Source organism: Manis pentadactyla, chromosome 1 (assembly GCF_030020395.1).
Source record: "Manis pentadactyla isolate mManPen7 chromosome 1, mManPen7.hap1, whole genome shotgun sequence".
NCBI classification, from domain to species: domain Eukaryota; kingdom Metazoa; phylum Chordata; class Mammalia; order Pholidota; family Manidae; genus Manis; species Manis pentadactyla.
Genome location: NC_080019.1, coordinates 110,047,456 through 110,065,313, shown reverse-complemented (window position 1 = coordinate 110,065,313; position 17,858 = coordinate 110,047,456). Strand labels below are relative to the sequence as shown.

Genomic DNA, 17,858 nt, shown 5'->3' with positions numbered 1-17,858 from the left:
GGACTTTTACAATGATTTAACAGTATTCTTGGATTTTTCTTGCACAGTGATTCATTCCTTTATTTGTACTGTAGCTCTGTGAAATAATGTGGCTGTGAATTGATATTGTAATCAATAAAATGCTTTTAACCAAATTTCATGTAGCATGTTTTAAGTCAGTTTTTAGTAGGATAAAATTAAGTCCCAGCATTCAACTCCAAGCCCAGTACTTCATGCTTAGGCTTAAATCCTTTATCTAAACATTGGTAATTAGTTTCTTCATGAAAAATGAATGGGCTGCCAGAAGCAAGGAAGAGATTGGGGAACTTCACTGACCAGTTTTTAACAGTTCTATTGCTTACAGCATTGATAAAAAGTTTTTACTACTTAAATCACCACAACCTTGACAGAGGATGAATGAGCAGACTTTCAGTACTTGGGCAGGTGCACTGAACAAGTTAATGTTATCCAAAGGTGAGCCGTCTACCCAAGCTAACTCATATGCCTACCATAAAAGCTACTGAAAATCAAAACTCAAAAGCCAGTATAAATGCTACATTTATCAACTATCAGGCAAACATATTTTATTTTCACCTTGCAAGCTTGCATACTTATAAAAATGTAGTTTTGTAAAAAGTTTTATGGTTATATAAAGTATATAAACAATCCTGCAAACACACATAGTAAACAAGTATATGTGCAATAACTGAACTGAATCAGCTGTAAATTACATAATTTATAATTTGTGGGCTTGGTTGTAGGTACATTTATTCTAGGCACAAGGTTGGGTTTCATTATTTTAGTGTTCCATTTCCAACATTTGTACATTTTCAAACCTAATTAAGTGGAACTGCATTCACACTAGTGTTGGAAGACTTACTATCCCAGTAGCCACCACTCCAGTAGTCTCCAAACTTGAGTATACATCAGGACCAGGGCTTGTGAAAACATGGAGCACTGGGTCCGAAACCTGGTCTCCGATTCATCAGGTCTAGGGTGAGACCCAAGAATGCATTTCTTACAAGTTCACTAATGACACTTGATCCTGGAACCAAACTTTGAGAACCACTGTACTATGCTTAATGAGGTGATACCAAACCACTATGCTATTTCAAAAGTTCAAGTACTTCCGTATTAAGATTAAAGCCTTGAACTTGTAAACTAAATTAGCAGTACCCATTCTTAGGCATCAGTTTTTCATACTGTACTTGTTACCTAATACCACTGGTTGGTGGCTTGTTACCATTTTTTGGCTAAAAGCAACAAAGGCTATACACTAATACCCATTTGGATTTGAATACTGTATCTTAATATCCAATTTGCATAAAAATGTATTTTTTTTAAGACTTCTAAGACCTAAACAATGTTATTTTGGCCTTAAAATATCCTGAAGAATAGTGATGCACCTGCTGTGAAAAGACTGAATAGCATCCAGGAGCCTTAAAGGCACAGAAAAGGAAGTACTGAGTACTGGAAGAAAAGAGCCTGAAATGTTACCCCTCCTATGGAAAAGCAGTTTATACATGGCCAAATGCACTAGTCCCGTGGGACTGTGCATCTCTAACAAGCACTGGGTGACATGATTTGGTGGTCCTCAAGACTACGTTTTGCATAGCAGAGCCCTAGAATGTCATTTTAAAATTATTTCCATGTAAGTTTCAATTCTTTTTTAAATACAGAAACAGATACAATACTTCAACTCACAGCATTTCATGAAGGTAAAAAATACAGTAGTAAGTTTTAACCGTGCCCTGGCAAATTCATACAATGAATGTGAAAGCCACCCCAACATGACAGTATGCTTAGCAAAAACCTTTTGAAGAACAGTGTCTGTAACATGACTGCAACCACCCAAAATTCAACTGCCTATATCTTTGGCTATTTTTATCACTTCACACTTTACTCCTAACCATCAGAGAGCAAGTTCCTTGCTGTAATCAGAGTTGAAGCTGAAAATGTTTCTTTAGAAATGTATCGAAATTATTTAAACCCAGACACTTCTATAGTAAGAAAACTATTTATAGTAACAAACCTTTATATTGTTTTACATCAGTTTAATGGGAATAAAAGAAAAGAGTAAAAAGAGCATATTTATTAGTGGTTTACATACCTGCCAGGATGGCAAAAGTGATTGTAACTTGCATAAATAACATTCAAACATTCCACCACCCCTCCTTAGTGGTTAGAGCAATGCAGTTTATAAAACGAAAGTGACTATTCCCATTAAAGTAGGCATCAAAAATTGTTTTGAGAAAGAAGATGAAAGGAGCATTCTCGAATTCCTGGATGCCAGGAGCAGAGTTTTTAAGAATCATAAACAAAGAGAGCCCTAATTAAGAGCAAGGCCCCACCCCTCAGGGGTCATATAGTTGGTTCTGTTGCTTTTGACTAATTCATCATTTTAACATATCAAACAATTTAGTCTTTTCTTTACCCAAAATTAAAACTAAAGAGACATTGTAACACTCTTAAGAAATGCAAACACCCTGAGGTAGATCATTACCAGAATCTACACAAGGATTTGCTGTTTAGGTACAGTTAATATAATTCATACTTAATGTCATTTCATAAAAATAACAAGTGTCCCAATTTTCCAAGTTCCATTTTCTCCTATGATGATCACCAAAGCAATCTCTATTAAGATTCTTCATCGCTTGAGCATAGAAACTGCTTAGTAAAATTCTCCAGCTCATTTTCAAGTTGAACAGCTTTATTTCTAATTAAAAAAAAATGAATAGAACACCAATCTAATTATCATAAGTCAACGACAAAAAAATGCATTGCACCCAATCTTAAAAAAAAATCACGTCAGCTACTGCTACTCTCTGAACTTAAACTATTAGCAACACTTTTTTTTAGAGTATTTATTGTATGTGCTATACTACAGCTTTGCATTAAACAGACTTCAATGACCAGAACTTAAAAAAGGGATATACTGAGATAAAAGATAAAAACTTTAATAATGAAATGCCTAAGTACAAGACAGTGAAGTCCTAGCACCTTATGTGGGAGTTACATCCTAAGCCATGTTCAGTCATAACTGTCTTTGGGTTCCCCTTGAGTTAAGCATATAAAGTACAGAATAAGTATTATATATAAAGTAGCTGGCAGATGTCAGGACCATGGCATACCAAAATACATTTTTAAAATACTAGAACTGCACTCAATGTAGCTAGGTGCCTGTAAGGAGAGGAAAATGGAACGAAAACTGACAGGACCACAGATTTGTGTTTCCCATTTTCATACTCTGTAGGGTTGGAATGAGCTTCTCTTTTCTTCGTCTCGTTTTGTTGTTGCTGAGTGCATATGATTGAGGTTAAATGTACTTGTGAACTCTGCTATTATTTCTTTAGGCAATCCTGATGAATCTATCTGAATAGATAGAATTCTGAGTAATATAAGTTCTATCTGAATGGATGAGCTTAATCCAGTTAACACTGGAGATTCAAATACTACGGTATTTTAACATTTTCCTGTTAGAGAAAGGATTAACAGATCAAAAATATTCATACTTATTCAAGTTAGTCCTGCCACCATCAGAAAGCTACATGAGTACCAGTAATCTACCTTTTATGTTTTACTGTAATAAGATGAAACATTATTTTAAAGAGTTTGAAGGTTAAAAAAAAAAATACTGGATATAGTTCCACCAAATCTGAAAGGCTACATCTTGGATGATATAACTTAAAATAGAAGTAATGGAATACGGGAAATTTCCTTGGGTGTGTCTATGTGTGAAAGGAGGCTGGGGTCCAACTGATGGGCAGTTATTTTTTCCACAGATTCTAAAACTGAGGTGCAAAGAGAATGTGACTGCTGATCAGATGAAAACACTGCAAATACTACCACAGGTGTTTTAGATATGTGTCCCAAAATTCAGGTCACAAGGACAGCCTTTCCAATTTGCAGATATTTCAACTGCTCTTATGTGAGCAACTGTATGTAGCTTGTGCCCTGGCAAATAGCAGCAGGGATTAAATGATACTTGGGAGCCAGATAATGGGTAAAACCTGAAAGTTGAGAACTGTGAAGAAGTATAGACCTCATGGTGACATTTCTGGTCTTGTCTCCAAATGCAAAATTTATTTAGACCCCAAAGAATCCTTGATAAATCATATTAAGCCAGAATTCCACATTATACAAGGATATCATGTTACTTCTATTTCTCCAAATTAAAGTATGCTCAACAGTCCCCAGTGAGAATGGAAATTATGGATCTTATACATATAGGACTAAAAACTCACTTTAAAATAAAGAACTTCTGCTCTGAAGAGGGACTAATATAGCTTAACAGAGTTGTAAATTTAGATCTAAAAAATTCAATTCACATTTTTCTTGTTGAAATTAGCTTTCAATGAAATTTCAAAACTATAGGGAATATGGAAAATTATAGTTTAAGCCAATGCAGAAAGTTTTAATAAAAATTCATTAGTGATGTTACATAATTATATTTTGGTAATGAGACCAATAAAAGTTCATATTGAGAAAAAAAGGTTCAAATACCTTAAGAGCTTTGAATTGTTTTGTATTTTCTCCAATTGATCTATTTCTTTGGATAGTCTAGCAATTTCTTCTTCCAGATGTCTTTGCGTAATATCAACTTGTTGGCACAGGCGAGCAAAAGTGGTTGCCATTTCCCTTAAAATAAAAATGTAATTATCAGCAGTCACGAATGTCTTTTAAAATGAATAAGCTCTAAAATTGAAAGCTTAAATACAAAGGAGATCACAAGTTTAACAAGTACCTAAAATACAAGGTATTAAAGAACACAGCTAAGAATGGTTTGAGGAAGGGGTAACTTGCAAACTTAATGGGACTAAGCTGAGCTTAATTTCATCTAGTCTCAAGATGAATGAATGGCCAAAAGGCAATGTTACCTCTGCTATATGACTGTGAATACGAATAAGCTATAAAAAGGCAAAAGATATGTGTATGTCTTCAGAAACACAATAAGCCTTACTCTTGCCCCCTGCCTATATAAATAGAAAATTACTGAAAACAGGAAAGAGAATTTCATGAACTTCTGTGACTTAGGCAAAATACTTTAAATCATAGCAACATTTAACCATGCTTCTAGAACCAGAATTATATTTATCGTGTGCTAGTTAATACATTAGATCTGGCAAACATTATATGGCTATATACCTAACAGGAGTGCACCTCTGGAATGATTAACAGACTTACTTGTTTTTCTCTACAACAATCCTCCTTTGCATATTCATCCTTACCATGGACTTTTTTCTCTCCATGCCACCAAATACCAGTATTAGACAAATGAAAAATCTTCCATTTTAGTATTTTATTAAATTAATATTTAGCTAGTATTATTTTAACCAGTTATTTAAGGTTGCCTCCATTAGAGAGCAAAGTGCTCTTAAGAAAGAGGATCAAGTTATCTTTAACTTTTTTATTTCTCTTAACCTCTAGCAGTTATTGTCACGTGGTAGGCAATAAAAGTTTGATTATCCAGTGAATGGAGAACTTCATTAACTTTGCTTTTAGGTATGTGAACCTCAGCTGATTTCTTTTGGAGGTCCAGGTATCTTCATTAAAGGAAAGATCTTCCTTAATATAAATAAAGACAATTACATAAAACAGAAGCACAATAAATATCTGACAAATGAATGAATGAATGAATGAAGTAATTCAGTGGTCCAAATCTGTGCCCTCATTGTTTCCATTCTCTACAGTCCTCACTGTTAGTACAGGCTTTGATTTTGTGTCTGAAGCTTTCATCTTGCAAGTCTTGTCTCCTTAGTCTAAACCATTCTATTCTACACCACACCATTGCAAAGTTCTAGATCTAAATGTTAATGATGTCACTCCTAGGACTCCTAATTATCCAAACCCATCCTATTGGTAGGTTTATACTCGAATGTACCCCCCGTATATATGTATCCATCACACTGAAATTTTCTCCTTATGTTTCTGAACACATTTCTTTTGCTCCTACCCTCATGCCTTTGTTTTGGGCCATCTTCTCTGCCTAGATAGTCCTATATTGCACATTCACGTCTCATGAGGTTACCCCCTCCTCTCGGAAACCTTTACTGATTCACTCTCTCTCATGAGTTAAGATTCTAGAGCCTTGTATTTTGAGGCTTTCATATTAATATCAATATTTGCCTTTTATTATAATTACGTATATTACATATGTTACTTCTTTTTTTTGTAGATAATTATTTTTTATTGAAGGGTAGTTGACACAGCATTACATTAGTTTCAGGTGTACAACACAGTGATTCAACATTTATATACATGATAATTCTAGGTTATCACCTAGGATATACCAGCTATCACCATACCAAGTTGTTACAATATTTTGACTATATTCCTTATGCTATACATTACATCCCAGTTACTTATTTATTTTACAATTGGACGTGTACTTTTTTTTTTTTTTTTTTTTGGTGAGGGCATCTCTCATATTTATTGATCAAATGGTTGTTAACAACAATAAAATTCTGTATAGGGGAGTCAATGCTCAATGCACAATCATTAATCCACCCCAAGCCTAATTTTCGTCAGTCTCCAATCTTCTGAGGCATAACAAACAAGTTCTTACATGGAGAACAAATTCTTACATAGTGAATAATATGTTACTTCTTCTATTAAAAACTGCAATTATCTTTAGCTCAGAGAACTTTTTAATTCAGCTGTCAGGAGTATTCAAATAGAGTATTATGCATTGACTAAACTGAAGTTCTATATATTTTTACCAAATTAATGAAACAAATACTTATGATACATAAAAGAAAAACTCAGTGGACCCAGGTATTTATTATAATAAAATTCTCCTGAGTTCTAAAAAATTATTACCTTAAAATTGACAGTAAAAATAAATTACATTCACTGTCATTCTGAGCCCATGTGTTTGGTATCATTCTATTTTTTCACCTTAGTGATTACAAAATCTGTTTTCATTGTGATAATTCTTTGAATGTACTCTTATTGGTGTATTTTCTGCATGTATGTTATGCCCCAGTAAAGCTTTTTTTTATACAGAGAAATCTTTCAACTTACTGTTGTACTTGATGGCTGCAGTTTGCACTTGTGAAGCTAACGATCATCTGCAGTTTTTCAGTTGCATAGTTCACAAACTGCTGTTTAAAGGCTCTTTCCTTGGCACGAGTGGTCCAGGTCAGCCTTTCATAAAGATACAGTGCTCCATACATACTTAATGAAACAGATATGAGTTTCCATCCTACAGTTTTCCAAATCTGTAACATAAATTCACAGGTTATTTTGAGAAAGGAAAAAAAAAAACACCACTAGGGAGAATGTACTAAAGGGCATTTTAGGAAATTAATCAGCCCCCTACAGATCTTCATGTCACATCCATTTTTTAAAAAAGTACATCCCTTGTCCACAAGAAATATGAAGGTACTGGAAATCAATCAAGCTGAAAAAAGAGTGGGGGCATGAATATCAGGCAAGAACTTTTATAACCTGCCAGGCATTTGGTAAACTAACTGTATGTCAAAAATGAATGTTAATTTTTTTTTGGCCTGAAGTTTCAAAAACCAAAACTATGTTCTTAATTATAAGAAAAATTTCCTACTACATACAAAATACAAGTAAAAAATTATCTTTAGCCAGATTCTGGGAAAAAGATGGCAGTGTAAGAAGTGAGGCAGAAACCTCCTCCCTAAACCACATATAACACAAAAATAAAGCAAATACAACTATTCTTGAAAGAGCAATCAAAACGAAGACTGCAACAGATGGCTTCCATCTGGAGAAGAGAAGACCTCACAAAAAGTGTAAAGGCAGAACCCAAGCCTTCCCCCTACCCCAGTTCACTGGCAGGAGGAGAAATGGAGCAGGGAAGGAGTAGAAGCCCAGGACTACAAAATACCCAAACCTGGGTATCTGCTCCAGCAGCATGAACCCACATTGCATGGTGCTTTGGAGACTGGACGGGTTGGAAAGCAAAGATGGGTGGAATACTTGGAGAGACAGATTCCAACCAGTTGTGGAAGAAGAGGTACACATGACCGGCTGCTCCGGGATGAAAGAAAGGCGAGCGCTTTGAAGGACTTCCCAACAGTGAGAGGGCTGCTAAAGGGGCAGGGATTGCACAGAGCTTGCTGCTCAGGAGAAAGGACAGGTAGACAAAACCATTCCTGCACACACAGCCCAGTAGGTTGGGTACTTTCAGGAGTTTCAGATGCTCCATACCCCTGGCTGGTGACACATGCCAAGGTGCCCCACTGCTATACGCAGCCTGCTGCTCCCAGCACTGTGCCAGGCCAGCCAGAGGGTGGCCCCACCTATGGCAGCTACAGGGGCCTAATGCAGAAGCTCCTCCCTGTGCACTCAGCCAATTGAGCCAGGCAGTGGAGGCAGACAGTGCACCTGGGAAAAAAGAAACAGCTCTTTCCTCCCGGCAGGCACCAGTGCAACTTACTTGCGACCCTTGCCATTGCTCCAGGGGCTGAGCAGCTTGAGAGAGTAGAGCCTCTGGGCACTAGACCACCTACACAAAGTTATTATTCCATATTATACATTACAAATATGAAATGTCAAAAAAACCTGGTACAAACCAAAATTCCACAAACACCAGAAATTGGGCCGAGTAAAACAGAAATCACCTATCTTCCTGATAGATTTCAACATAAAAATCATTAACGTGCTCATGGAGCTAAAGAAAAATATTCAAGACCTCAGGGAGGACTTCAAAAAAGAGATAGAAACTTTGAAAACTACAGTATCCAAAATGAATGATGGGATTTAAAAGCAGATTAGATGAGGCAGAGGAGACAGTAAATGATAGAAATCAGAGAACAGGAAAACAGAGAAGGTAAAGTACAGAAAGAAAAAAGGATCTCTAGGAATGAAAGATTAACAGAACTGTGTGACCAATCCAAATGGAACAATATTTGCATCATAAGCATCCCAGTAAAAGAAAGGAGAAAAAGGGACAGAAAGTGTCTGAGGAAATAAATGCTGAAAACTTCCCCAATCAGAGGAAGGAAATAGTCTCAGGCCATGGAAGTGCACAGATCTCCCAACACACAGGACCCAAGGAAGACAACACCAAGACCTAAAATAATTTAAATGGCAAAGATCAAGGACAAGGACAGAGTATTAAATGCAGCCAAAGACAGAAAAAAGATCACATACAAAGGAAAAACATCAGGCTATCATCAGACTTCTCAGCAGAAACCTTATAGGCTAGAAGGGAGTGGCATGACATATTTAATGTAATGAAAAAGAAAGGCCTCGAACCAAGAATACTCTACCTGCCAAGATATTATCATTTAAATTTGAAGGAGGCATTAAACAATATCTAGATAAGCAAAAGTTGAGGGAATTTACTTCCCCAAACTATCTCCACAGTGTATCTTGGAGGGACTGCTCTAGATGGAAGTGCTCCTAAGGCTAGGTAGCTGTTACCAGAGAAAATAAAACCATAGTAAAGAAAGACGATCAATTAATTATTAAGCAAATGCAAAATTAAATCACCTACCCAAAAAATAACTCAAGAGATACACAGAGTACAGAATATGTCATCTAACATACAGAGTGGAGGAGGAAGAAAAAGAAGGAAAAAAAAGAACCTTTAGATTGTGTTTCTAATAGTGTAAAACACAAGTTAGACTGTTAAGATAGTAAGGGAGCTGCCCTTGAACCTTTGGTAACCATGAATCTAAAGCCTGCAATGGCAATAAGTATCTATCAATAATCACCCTAAAAGTAAATGCACCACTGGGTGCCCCAATCAAAAGACAGAGTTACAGATCAGAGAAAAAAAACAAGACCTGTATATATGCTGCCTACAGGAGACTCACTTCAAACACCAAGACACACACAGACTAAAAGTCAGGGGACAGAAAAAGATGTTTCATACAAATAGGGAGAAAAAAGCAGGAGTTGCAGTACTCATATAAGACAAAATAGACTTCAAAACAAAGAAAGTAACAAGAGACAAGGAAGGATACTACATAATGATAAAGGGGTCACTGAAACCAGAGGCTATAACCATTATATATCTCTATGCACCCAACACAGGAGCACCTACATATGTGAAACAAATACTAACAGAATTAAAGCAGGAAATAGAATGCAATGCATTCATTTTAGGAGACTTCAACAAACCAATCACTCCAAAAGGCAGATCAACAAGTCAGAAAATAAGTAAGGAGAGAGAGGCACTGAGCAACACATTAGAACTGATGGACCTAGAAGACATCTACAGAACACTCCACCCAAAAGCAACAGGACACACATTCTTCTCAAAGGCACATGGAATATTTTCCAGAATATAGATAACACTGGGTCACAAAAAGAGCCTCAGTAAATTCAGAAGGATTGAAATTGTACCAACCAGCTTCTTAGACAACAAAGGTATGAAACTAGAAATAAATTATGCAAAGAAAACAAAAAGCCCACAAACACATGGAGGCTTAACAACATGCTCCTAAATAATCAATGGATCAATGACCAAATAAAAACAGAGATCAAGTAATATATGGAGACAAAAAGAACAATTCAATACCACAACTTCTGTGGGATGCAGTGAAGGCAGTCCTAACAGGAAAGTATACAGCAATACTGGCTTACTCAAGAAAGAAGAACAATCGCAAATGAACAGTCTAAATTCACAATTAATGAAACTACAAAAGAACAAATGAGGCCCAAAGTCAGTAGAAGGACATGATTAAGATCAGAGCATAAATAAATAAAATTGAGAAGAATAAAACAAGACAAAGAATCAATGAAACCAGGAGCTGGTTCTTTGAGAAAATAAACAAAATAGATAAACCCCTAGCCAGACTTAGCAAGAAAAAAAAAAGAGTCTGCACACATAAACAGAATCAGAAATGAGAAAGGAAAACTCACTATGGACACTACAGAAATACAAAAAATTATGAGAGAATACTATGAAAAATTATATGCTAACAAACTGGATAACCTAGAAGAAATGGACAACTTTCTAGAAAAATACAACCTTCTAAGACTGATCCAGGAAGAAAAAGAACATCTGAATAACCAATTCCCAGCAACAAAATTGAACCAGTAATCAAAAAACTACCTAAGAATGAAACCCCTGGACCAGCTGGCTTCACCGTGGAATTTTTGTCAAACATTTAAAGAAGACCTAATAACTATTCTCTTTAAAGTTTTCCAGAAAGTAGAAGAGAAGGCAAGTGAAGCTAGCATCACTCTAATACCAAAACCAGGCAAAGACACAAGAAAAAGAAAATTACAGACCAGTATCCCTGATGAACATTAATGCAAAAATACTCAACAAAACACTAGCAAACTAAATTCAAAAATACATCAAAAAGATCATCCATCATGATTAAGTAGGATTTATTCCAGGGATGCAAGGATGGTACAATATCCGAAAATCCATCAACACCATACACATCAACAAAAAGGACAAAAATCACATGATCAATAAGTACTGACAAAGCATTTGCAAAAATTCAACACCCATTCATGATAAAAACTCTCAACAACATGGATATAGAGGGCAAGCACTCAACATAATAAAGGCCATATATGACAAACCCACAGCCAACATCATACTTAACAGTGAAAAGCTGAAAGCTTTTCCTCTAAGAGTGGGAACAAGACAGGATGCCCACTCTCCCCACTTTTATTCAACACAGTACTGGAGGTCCTAGCTAAGGCAATCAGACAACGCAAAGAAATACAAGGCATCCAGACTGGCAAGGAACAAGTTAAAACTTTCACTGTTTGTAGATGACATGGTACTGTACATAAAAAAACCTAGAGAATCCACCCCAAAACTACCAGAATAACTGAATTCAGCAAAGTTGCAGGATACAAAATTAATACACAGAAATCTGTTGCATTCCTATATACTAAGGATGAACTAGCAAAAAGAGAAATCAGGAGAACCATTCCATTTATGATTGCATCAAAAAGACTAAAATACCTAGGAATAAACCTAACCAAGAAGGTGAAAGATGTGTACCCTGAAAACTACAAGACACTCAAGAGAGAAATTAAAGAACACACCAATAAATGGAAATACATCCCATGCTCATGCATAGGAAGAATTAATATTTGTATTGTCAAAATGGCCATCCTGCCTAAAGCAATCTCCAGTTTCAATGCAATCCCTATCAATCTACCAAAAGCATTCTTCAACAAACTGGAAGAAATCATTCTAAAATTCATATGGAACCACAAAATACCCTGAATAGCCAAATAAAAGCTGGGGGGATTACACATCCCAACTTCAAGCTCTACTACAAAGCCACAGTAATCAAGGTAAGTTGGTACTGGCATAAGAACAGACCCATAGATCAATGGAACAGAATAGAGAGCCCAGATATAAACCAACACATGGTCATACAATGGGGAAATGACAGCCTCTTCAACAACTGGTATTGGCAAAACTGGACAGCTACATGTAAGACAATGAAACTGGATTACTGTCTTAACTCCATACACAAAAGTAAACTCGAAATGGATCAAAGACCTGAATGTAAATCATGAAACCATAAAACTCTTAAAAGAAAACAAAGGCAAAACTCTCTTGAATATAAACATGAGCAACTTTTTCCTGAACATATCTCTTTGGGCAAGGGAAACAAAAGCAAAAATGAACAAGTGAGACTATATCAAGCTTTTATACAGCAAAGAACACCATCAGTATAACAAAAAGGCATCCTACAGTATGGGAGAATATAGTCTTAAACAACATATAAGGGGTTAATGCCCAAAATATATAAAGAACTCACACGCCTCAACAACCAAAAAGCAAATAACCTGATTAAAAAATGGGCAGAGGATATGAACAGACTCTTGTCCAGAGAAGAAATTCAGATGGCCAACAGGCACATGAAAAGATCCTCCACATTGCTAATTATCAGGGAAATGCAAATTAAAATCACAATGAGATATCACCTCATACCAGTTAGGATGGCCAACACAGAAAAGACTAAGAACAACAAATGCCGGTGAGGATGCAGAGAAAGGGGAACCCTCCTACATTGCTGGTAGGAATGTAAACTAGTTCAACCATTGTAGAAAGCAGTATGGAGGTTCCTCAAAAAACTAAAAATAGAAATACCATTTGACCTAGGAATTCCACTCATAGGAATTTACCCAAATAAAACAAGATCCCTGATTCAAGAAGATATATGCACCCCTATGTTTATTGCAGCACTATTTACAATAGCTAAAATATGGTAGCAACGTAAGTGTCCATCGGTAGATGAATGGAAAAGGAAGAGGTGGTACATATACACAGCGAAATATTAGCCATAAGAAGAAAACAAATCCTACCATTTGTAGCAACATGGATGGAGCTGGAAGTTATTATGCTCAGTGAAATAAGCCAGGTGGAGAAAGACAAGTACCAAATGACTTCACTCATTTGTGGAGTATAACAACAAAGCAAAACTGAAGGAACAGAACAGCAGAGGACTTACAAACTCCAAGAAGGGACTGAGGGAGAAGGGGATTAAGGGGCATTATGATTAGCACACATAATGTAGGGGGGGTCACCGGGAAGGCAGGATAGCTCAGAGAAGACAAATAGTGACTCTATAGTATCTTATTGCGCTGATAGTGACTCCAATGGGGTGTGTATTGGGGGGAAACTTGATTATATGGGTCAATGTAGTGACCACAATTTTGCTCATGTGAAACCTTAATAAGATTGAATATCAATGATACCTTAATAAAAAATAAAAAATAAAATAAAATAAAAATAAAAGCACCCCCGAGAACTCCTGATGCCCTTCCAGCAAGTGAAGACACTTCATGTAAACAGCAAGAAAAGATCTTAAAGTAGGAAGTGGACTCTCACCAGACATCAACTCTGCTACCACCTTGATACTGGATTTCCCAGCCTTTAGAGCTGTGGGAGGTAAATTTCTTTGTTTATTAAAAAACAAAAAAAAAACTTTAAAACTTAAGGTGGATCCCTTTGGTACTCAAAGAAGGTTATATAAGGTAACTGGGTCGTTCTTGTTGCTCTAATGTACCTTTGTGTGCTGTGATGTGAAAATAGCAAGTATTATTTTAAGGATCAGCTAGTAGTGGTATATTGTGGTCATCACTTTACAATATATAAATATATCAAACACCATGTTGAACACCTAAAACTAATACAGTGGTGTATGTCAATTATATTTCAATGTAAAATAAGTATTTTTAAAAATTTAAGGTTATGCTTATGAAACTTCTTAATTCTAATTTTACCCTACCACTTTTCATGTCATTTTATAGATCCTGGAAGTAGAAGTAAATAAACCTTTCTTTTTGTGATCCAGAAGACGGCTTTGCAAAAATTTCAACTTTAATTATACTAAAAAGTACTGTTTCTTACCACTCCTCCAACAATGATGACACCCATAGATGTTCTAGATGTGAGAGAAGCTAATCCCGTTATTAAGGTAACTGTAAGTTCTTCCTGTGATGCATTATCTGGCGTTGCTGGATTGGTAGGAACAGTGGGAGTAGAAGCTAAAGATCTGGGGACCTAATAATATAGGAGGGAAAAACATTATTACAATTAAAAACTACAGATGGAACAGTCACACTTAAAAGAATCTATTGTATTTCTTTTAAAATTATAGTAGTAAACCTATGAAAAGAATGACTACAATTAATGAAATATCATAAATGTATGAAGAAAACAAAAGTGGTCTGGTCTGAAAATTATTTTCTACAAAATGGGCCAACAATAGAATAACAATGAATTTTCACAATATCCAATGAGTACCTGTAACAGTAGGTACTCAGCTCTCAAGAGTGAAAAAAAATAGAATGTTAACAGGCAAGAGAGGGCTCAAAATGCACAGGTGAATGTAATTTATTTTCTTTTCAATCCAGATTTATAAGTTTAAAGGCTTAATTTTTGAGAACTCAAGACTATTTTATTTTTATAATAAATGCTTGGGTGCCCTGAGTTTTTCTTTTATGTATCTTAAATATTTGTGAATCTTTTGTTTCTTAAATATTTGAGAATTTAAAAAGTTCTCACATCAGAAATACAATCCTTAAAAAAAAAATGGAATTCAAAATTAAAACCTTTTATACTTCAAAATACACTGTAAGAAAATTAAAGGACAAAAACCTAAAAGGACTAGAAAAGCATATTTAGAAATCATACATACGATAAAGGACTTCTATCTAGAATATATAAAGAACTCATAAGTCAGTAAGAAGCTAAATAACCCAATTAAAAAATGGGCAAATCATCTGAAAAGACATTTCACAAAAGAAGATACATGAATGACTTATAATAAGTGCATGAAAAGACGTTCAAAATCATTAATCATTAGGGAAATATAAATCACAACTATGATATCTCACTTCACATCTACTAGAATGAAAACGACAGATAATAACAAGTCTTGATGAGAATGCTGAGAAACAGGACCTTAATACATTGCTGGTGGGAATGTAAAATGGTGCAGCACTTCGGAAAACAGTTTGGCTGTTCCTCAGAAAGTTAAGTATGGAGCTATTGTATGGCTCAGCTATTTCATTTTTACGTATATACTCAAGAGAAATAAAAACATGTCCACATAAAAACAGTACATATGTGTATAGACAAAAAGTTATTCATAATAGCCAACAAACAACTTAAATATCAATTAACTGATGAATGGGTAAATAAAATTTGTAATAATGGATTATGGTTCAGTCATAAAGGGGAATGGAGTACTGATATACATTACAACATTCATGTACCATGAAATACTAGGTACCATTGAAAATATTACGCTAAGTGAAGGAGCAGTCGCAAAAGGCCACATTTTGTATGATTCCTTTTAAAGAAAATGTTCAGAAAGGGCAAAATAATAGCTACAAAGAGCTGACTAACAGTAAAGCTGGAGGTGAGAATGATGACTGCAAATGGTCACCAGGATACCTTTTGAGGTGACAGAGATGTTCTAAGACTGGATTGTTGTGATGGTTTTACCATGCCATACATTTTCTGAACAACTACTGTATTGATAAATTCAAAATATTTTTTAAATGCTTGCATTTATTCCTAATTATTTCAAGTCAAAACTTCAATTTCATTCAAACACAAAAACTTTTAAGGTTAAAAATATAAAAGCCAGTTTCAAAAATGAATGTAGAACAACCAATAACAGCACTGAATGAAACTCTGGGATTGGTTTTCCCTTATGAATAATAGTATATCTTATTCAGAAATGGCTTGGTAAGATACATAAGTGTGCAAATGTAATAGTCCTATTAGAGAAAAATCACATAAGCAAAATAAAAAAGGATAATCTCAACTGGTGGAAACAAAGACACATACTTGTGGAGTACAGCAATTACCATTAATGAAAAGCCAATTCAAAAAAAAAAAATTACCTGAAAGATAGGCTCTGATAATCCTAGAAGCACCCTCTGAGCATTTGTGGGGCCCAAGAAACGATGGACAAGGGAAGACCAGCCCAGGGAAAAACGAAATACAATATCCTCTTGAAAATCTGAACATAACTTGTGGCAATTTAGGTCATAACTAAGATCAAATTTCCTGCAAGGAATCAGTGTATGTAGTTTATCCTGTATACCAGCTGGAAGTAACGGCTTCAAATTTTCTAGAAAGAACAAAATTACGACATTTAAGAAAAAACAGTAAAAAATTGTTTCACATTTTACAAAATCCTTGAAGGAAAACAATAATCCTTTCTTTACTAATGAGCTAAAGAAAAAATATTACCAATAATTTCCTGCTGGGATTGAAGCATTGAAGCATTGACTTCGTTGGTACACCGATCAGCCAAATTTCTTCCCATACCATCTTCTATGTGCTTATTCAACTCCTGTTAACAGTGGTAAATGCCCATATTATTTTTTTCTAGAGCATATAGAGACTTTAAAAACTTTTTAAAACCTTTAAAAATGTAATAAATGCTAAAATGATCTTATTCTAAGAGGGTAATTTTTCTGTGTGCTTTATATACAATGTAGTTTACTGAACTGCAAGATAGTTTATTGCAAGAGTGCACAGGATATGTAACAGTTAAATCGTGTACTGCCATGAAGACACTAAAATGGCCAAACCACTAAGTAAGAGTATAGAATAAGGTGAGGAAACTGTATCTGAGTAACTCTTAACTACAATTTAACTTACATTTTTATATACTTTCAATACACTTGGAGTAGGATGAAACTCAGAACAAAATTCATCAACCAAAACAGAGAGTCGACAAATTTCATCTGTCATTGCACATGAAACCTGAAAATATGAAAAAAAAAAATTAGAAAAAATTAAACAAGATTACCAACAATTCAAAATATCAAACTGAAAAATAAAAACATAACAAAATATTCCTTTAAGGTAACAGGAATAATATCTTTAGCAGTATCAAGAATATTTCCATTCCCAGATTATTTTTTATCATAGAGTTATGGCCACCCACCTTGTTTGCCACCTCCTCTGTAACCTCTCTGATTTTTTTCTTAACATCCAGTGTTAAAAGGTTCATCTGGTTTTGGATAAAGTCCAGTCTATCAATTTGGTCTTCCCTCTCTTCCATTGAATAAACCCTAAATAGTATGAAGCATAATTAATATTCAGGGTATACTAAAGTCCCAAAGCAATCAAGCCAGGGCACTCACTTATGTACTGAGCCATCTGTTAGCATGATAGAAGGAAAAAAACCTCATATTTTAACTTCAAGAAGGATTCAAAGTATTTCACTTATAAGGTATTTTACAGATAATTGGTTATATTATAAACTACTTTGTCTCTCTGCCCACAAAGGATTAATAAGAATTCTCCAAATACTTCATAGATAGAAACAGTCAAAAAAGAACTTAATATTGACTTTATTTAATCAACAGGAGTCTGCAAAGGGCAGCCTGCAAGCCAAATCCAAATCCAGCCAGCTGCTAGTTTTTGTTAGTTTTCTTGGAATATA

General features: G+C 35.1%; 1 protein-coding gene across 1 annotated transcript in view; it reads right to left on the bottom strand.

Moving 5' to 3' along the window:
* Positions 1-520: 520 nt before the first annotated feature.
* MFN1 (mitofusin 1) overlaps positions 521-17,858 on the bottom strand; it is a 47,905-nt gene continuing 30,567 nt past the window's right edge. Inside the window, exons 11-18 of the mRNA XM_057500169.1 lie at positions 17,358-17,484; positions 17,069-17,173; positions 16,655-16,757; positions 16,303-16,532; positions 14,297-14,449; positions 7,003-7,199; positions 4,483-4,617; positions 521-2,695 (exon numbers count right to left, since the gene is read on the bottom strand). Coding sequence (XP_057356152.1) covers positions 2,617-2,695; positions 4,483-4,617; positions 7,003-7,199; positions 14,297-14,449; positions 16,303-16,532; positions 16,655-16,757; positions 17,069-17,173; positions 17,358-17,484 — 1,129 coding nt within the window. The 3' untranslated portion in view covers positions 521-2,616. The remainder of the gene's footprint in view (positions 2,696-4,482; positions 4,618-7,002; positions 7,200-14,296; positions 14,450-16,302; positions 16,533-16,654; positions 16,758-17,068; positions 17,174-17,357; positions 17,485-17,858) is intronic.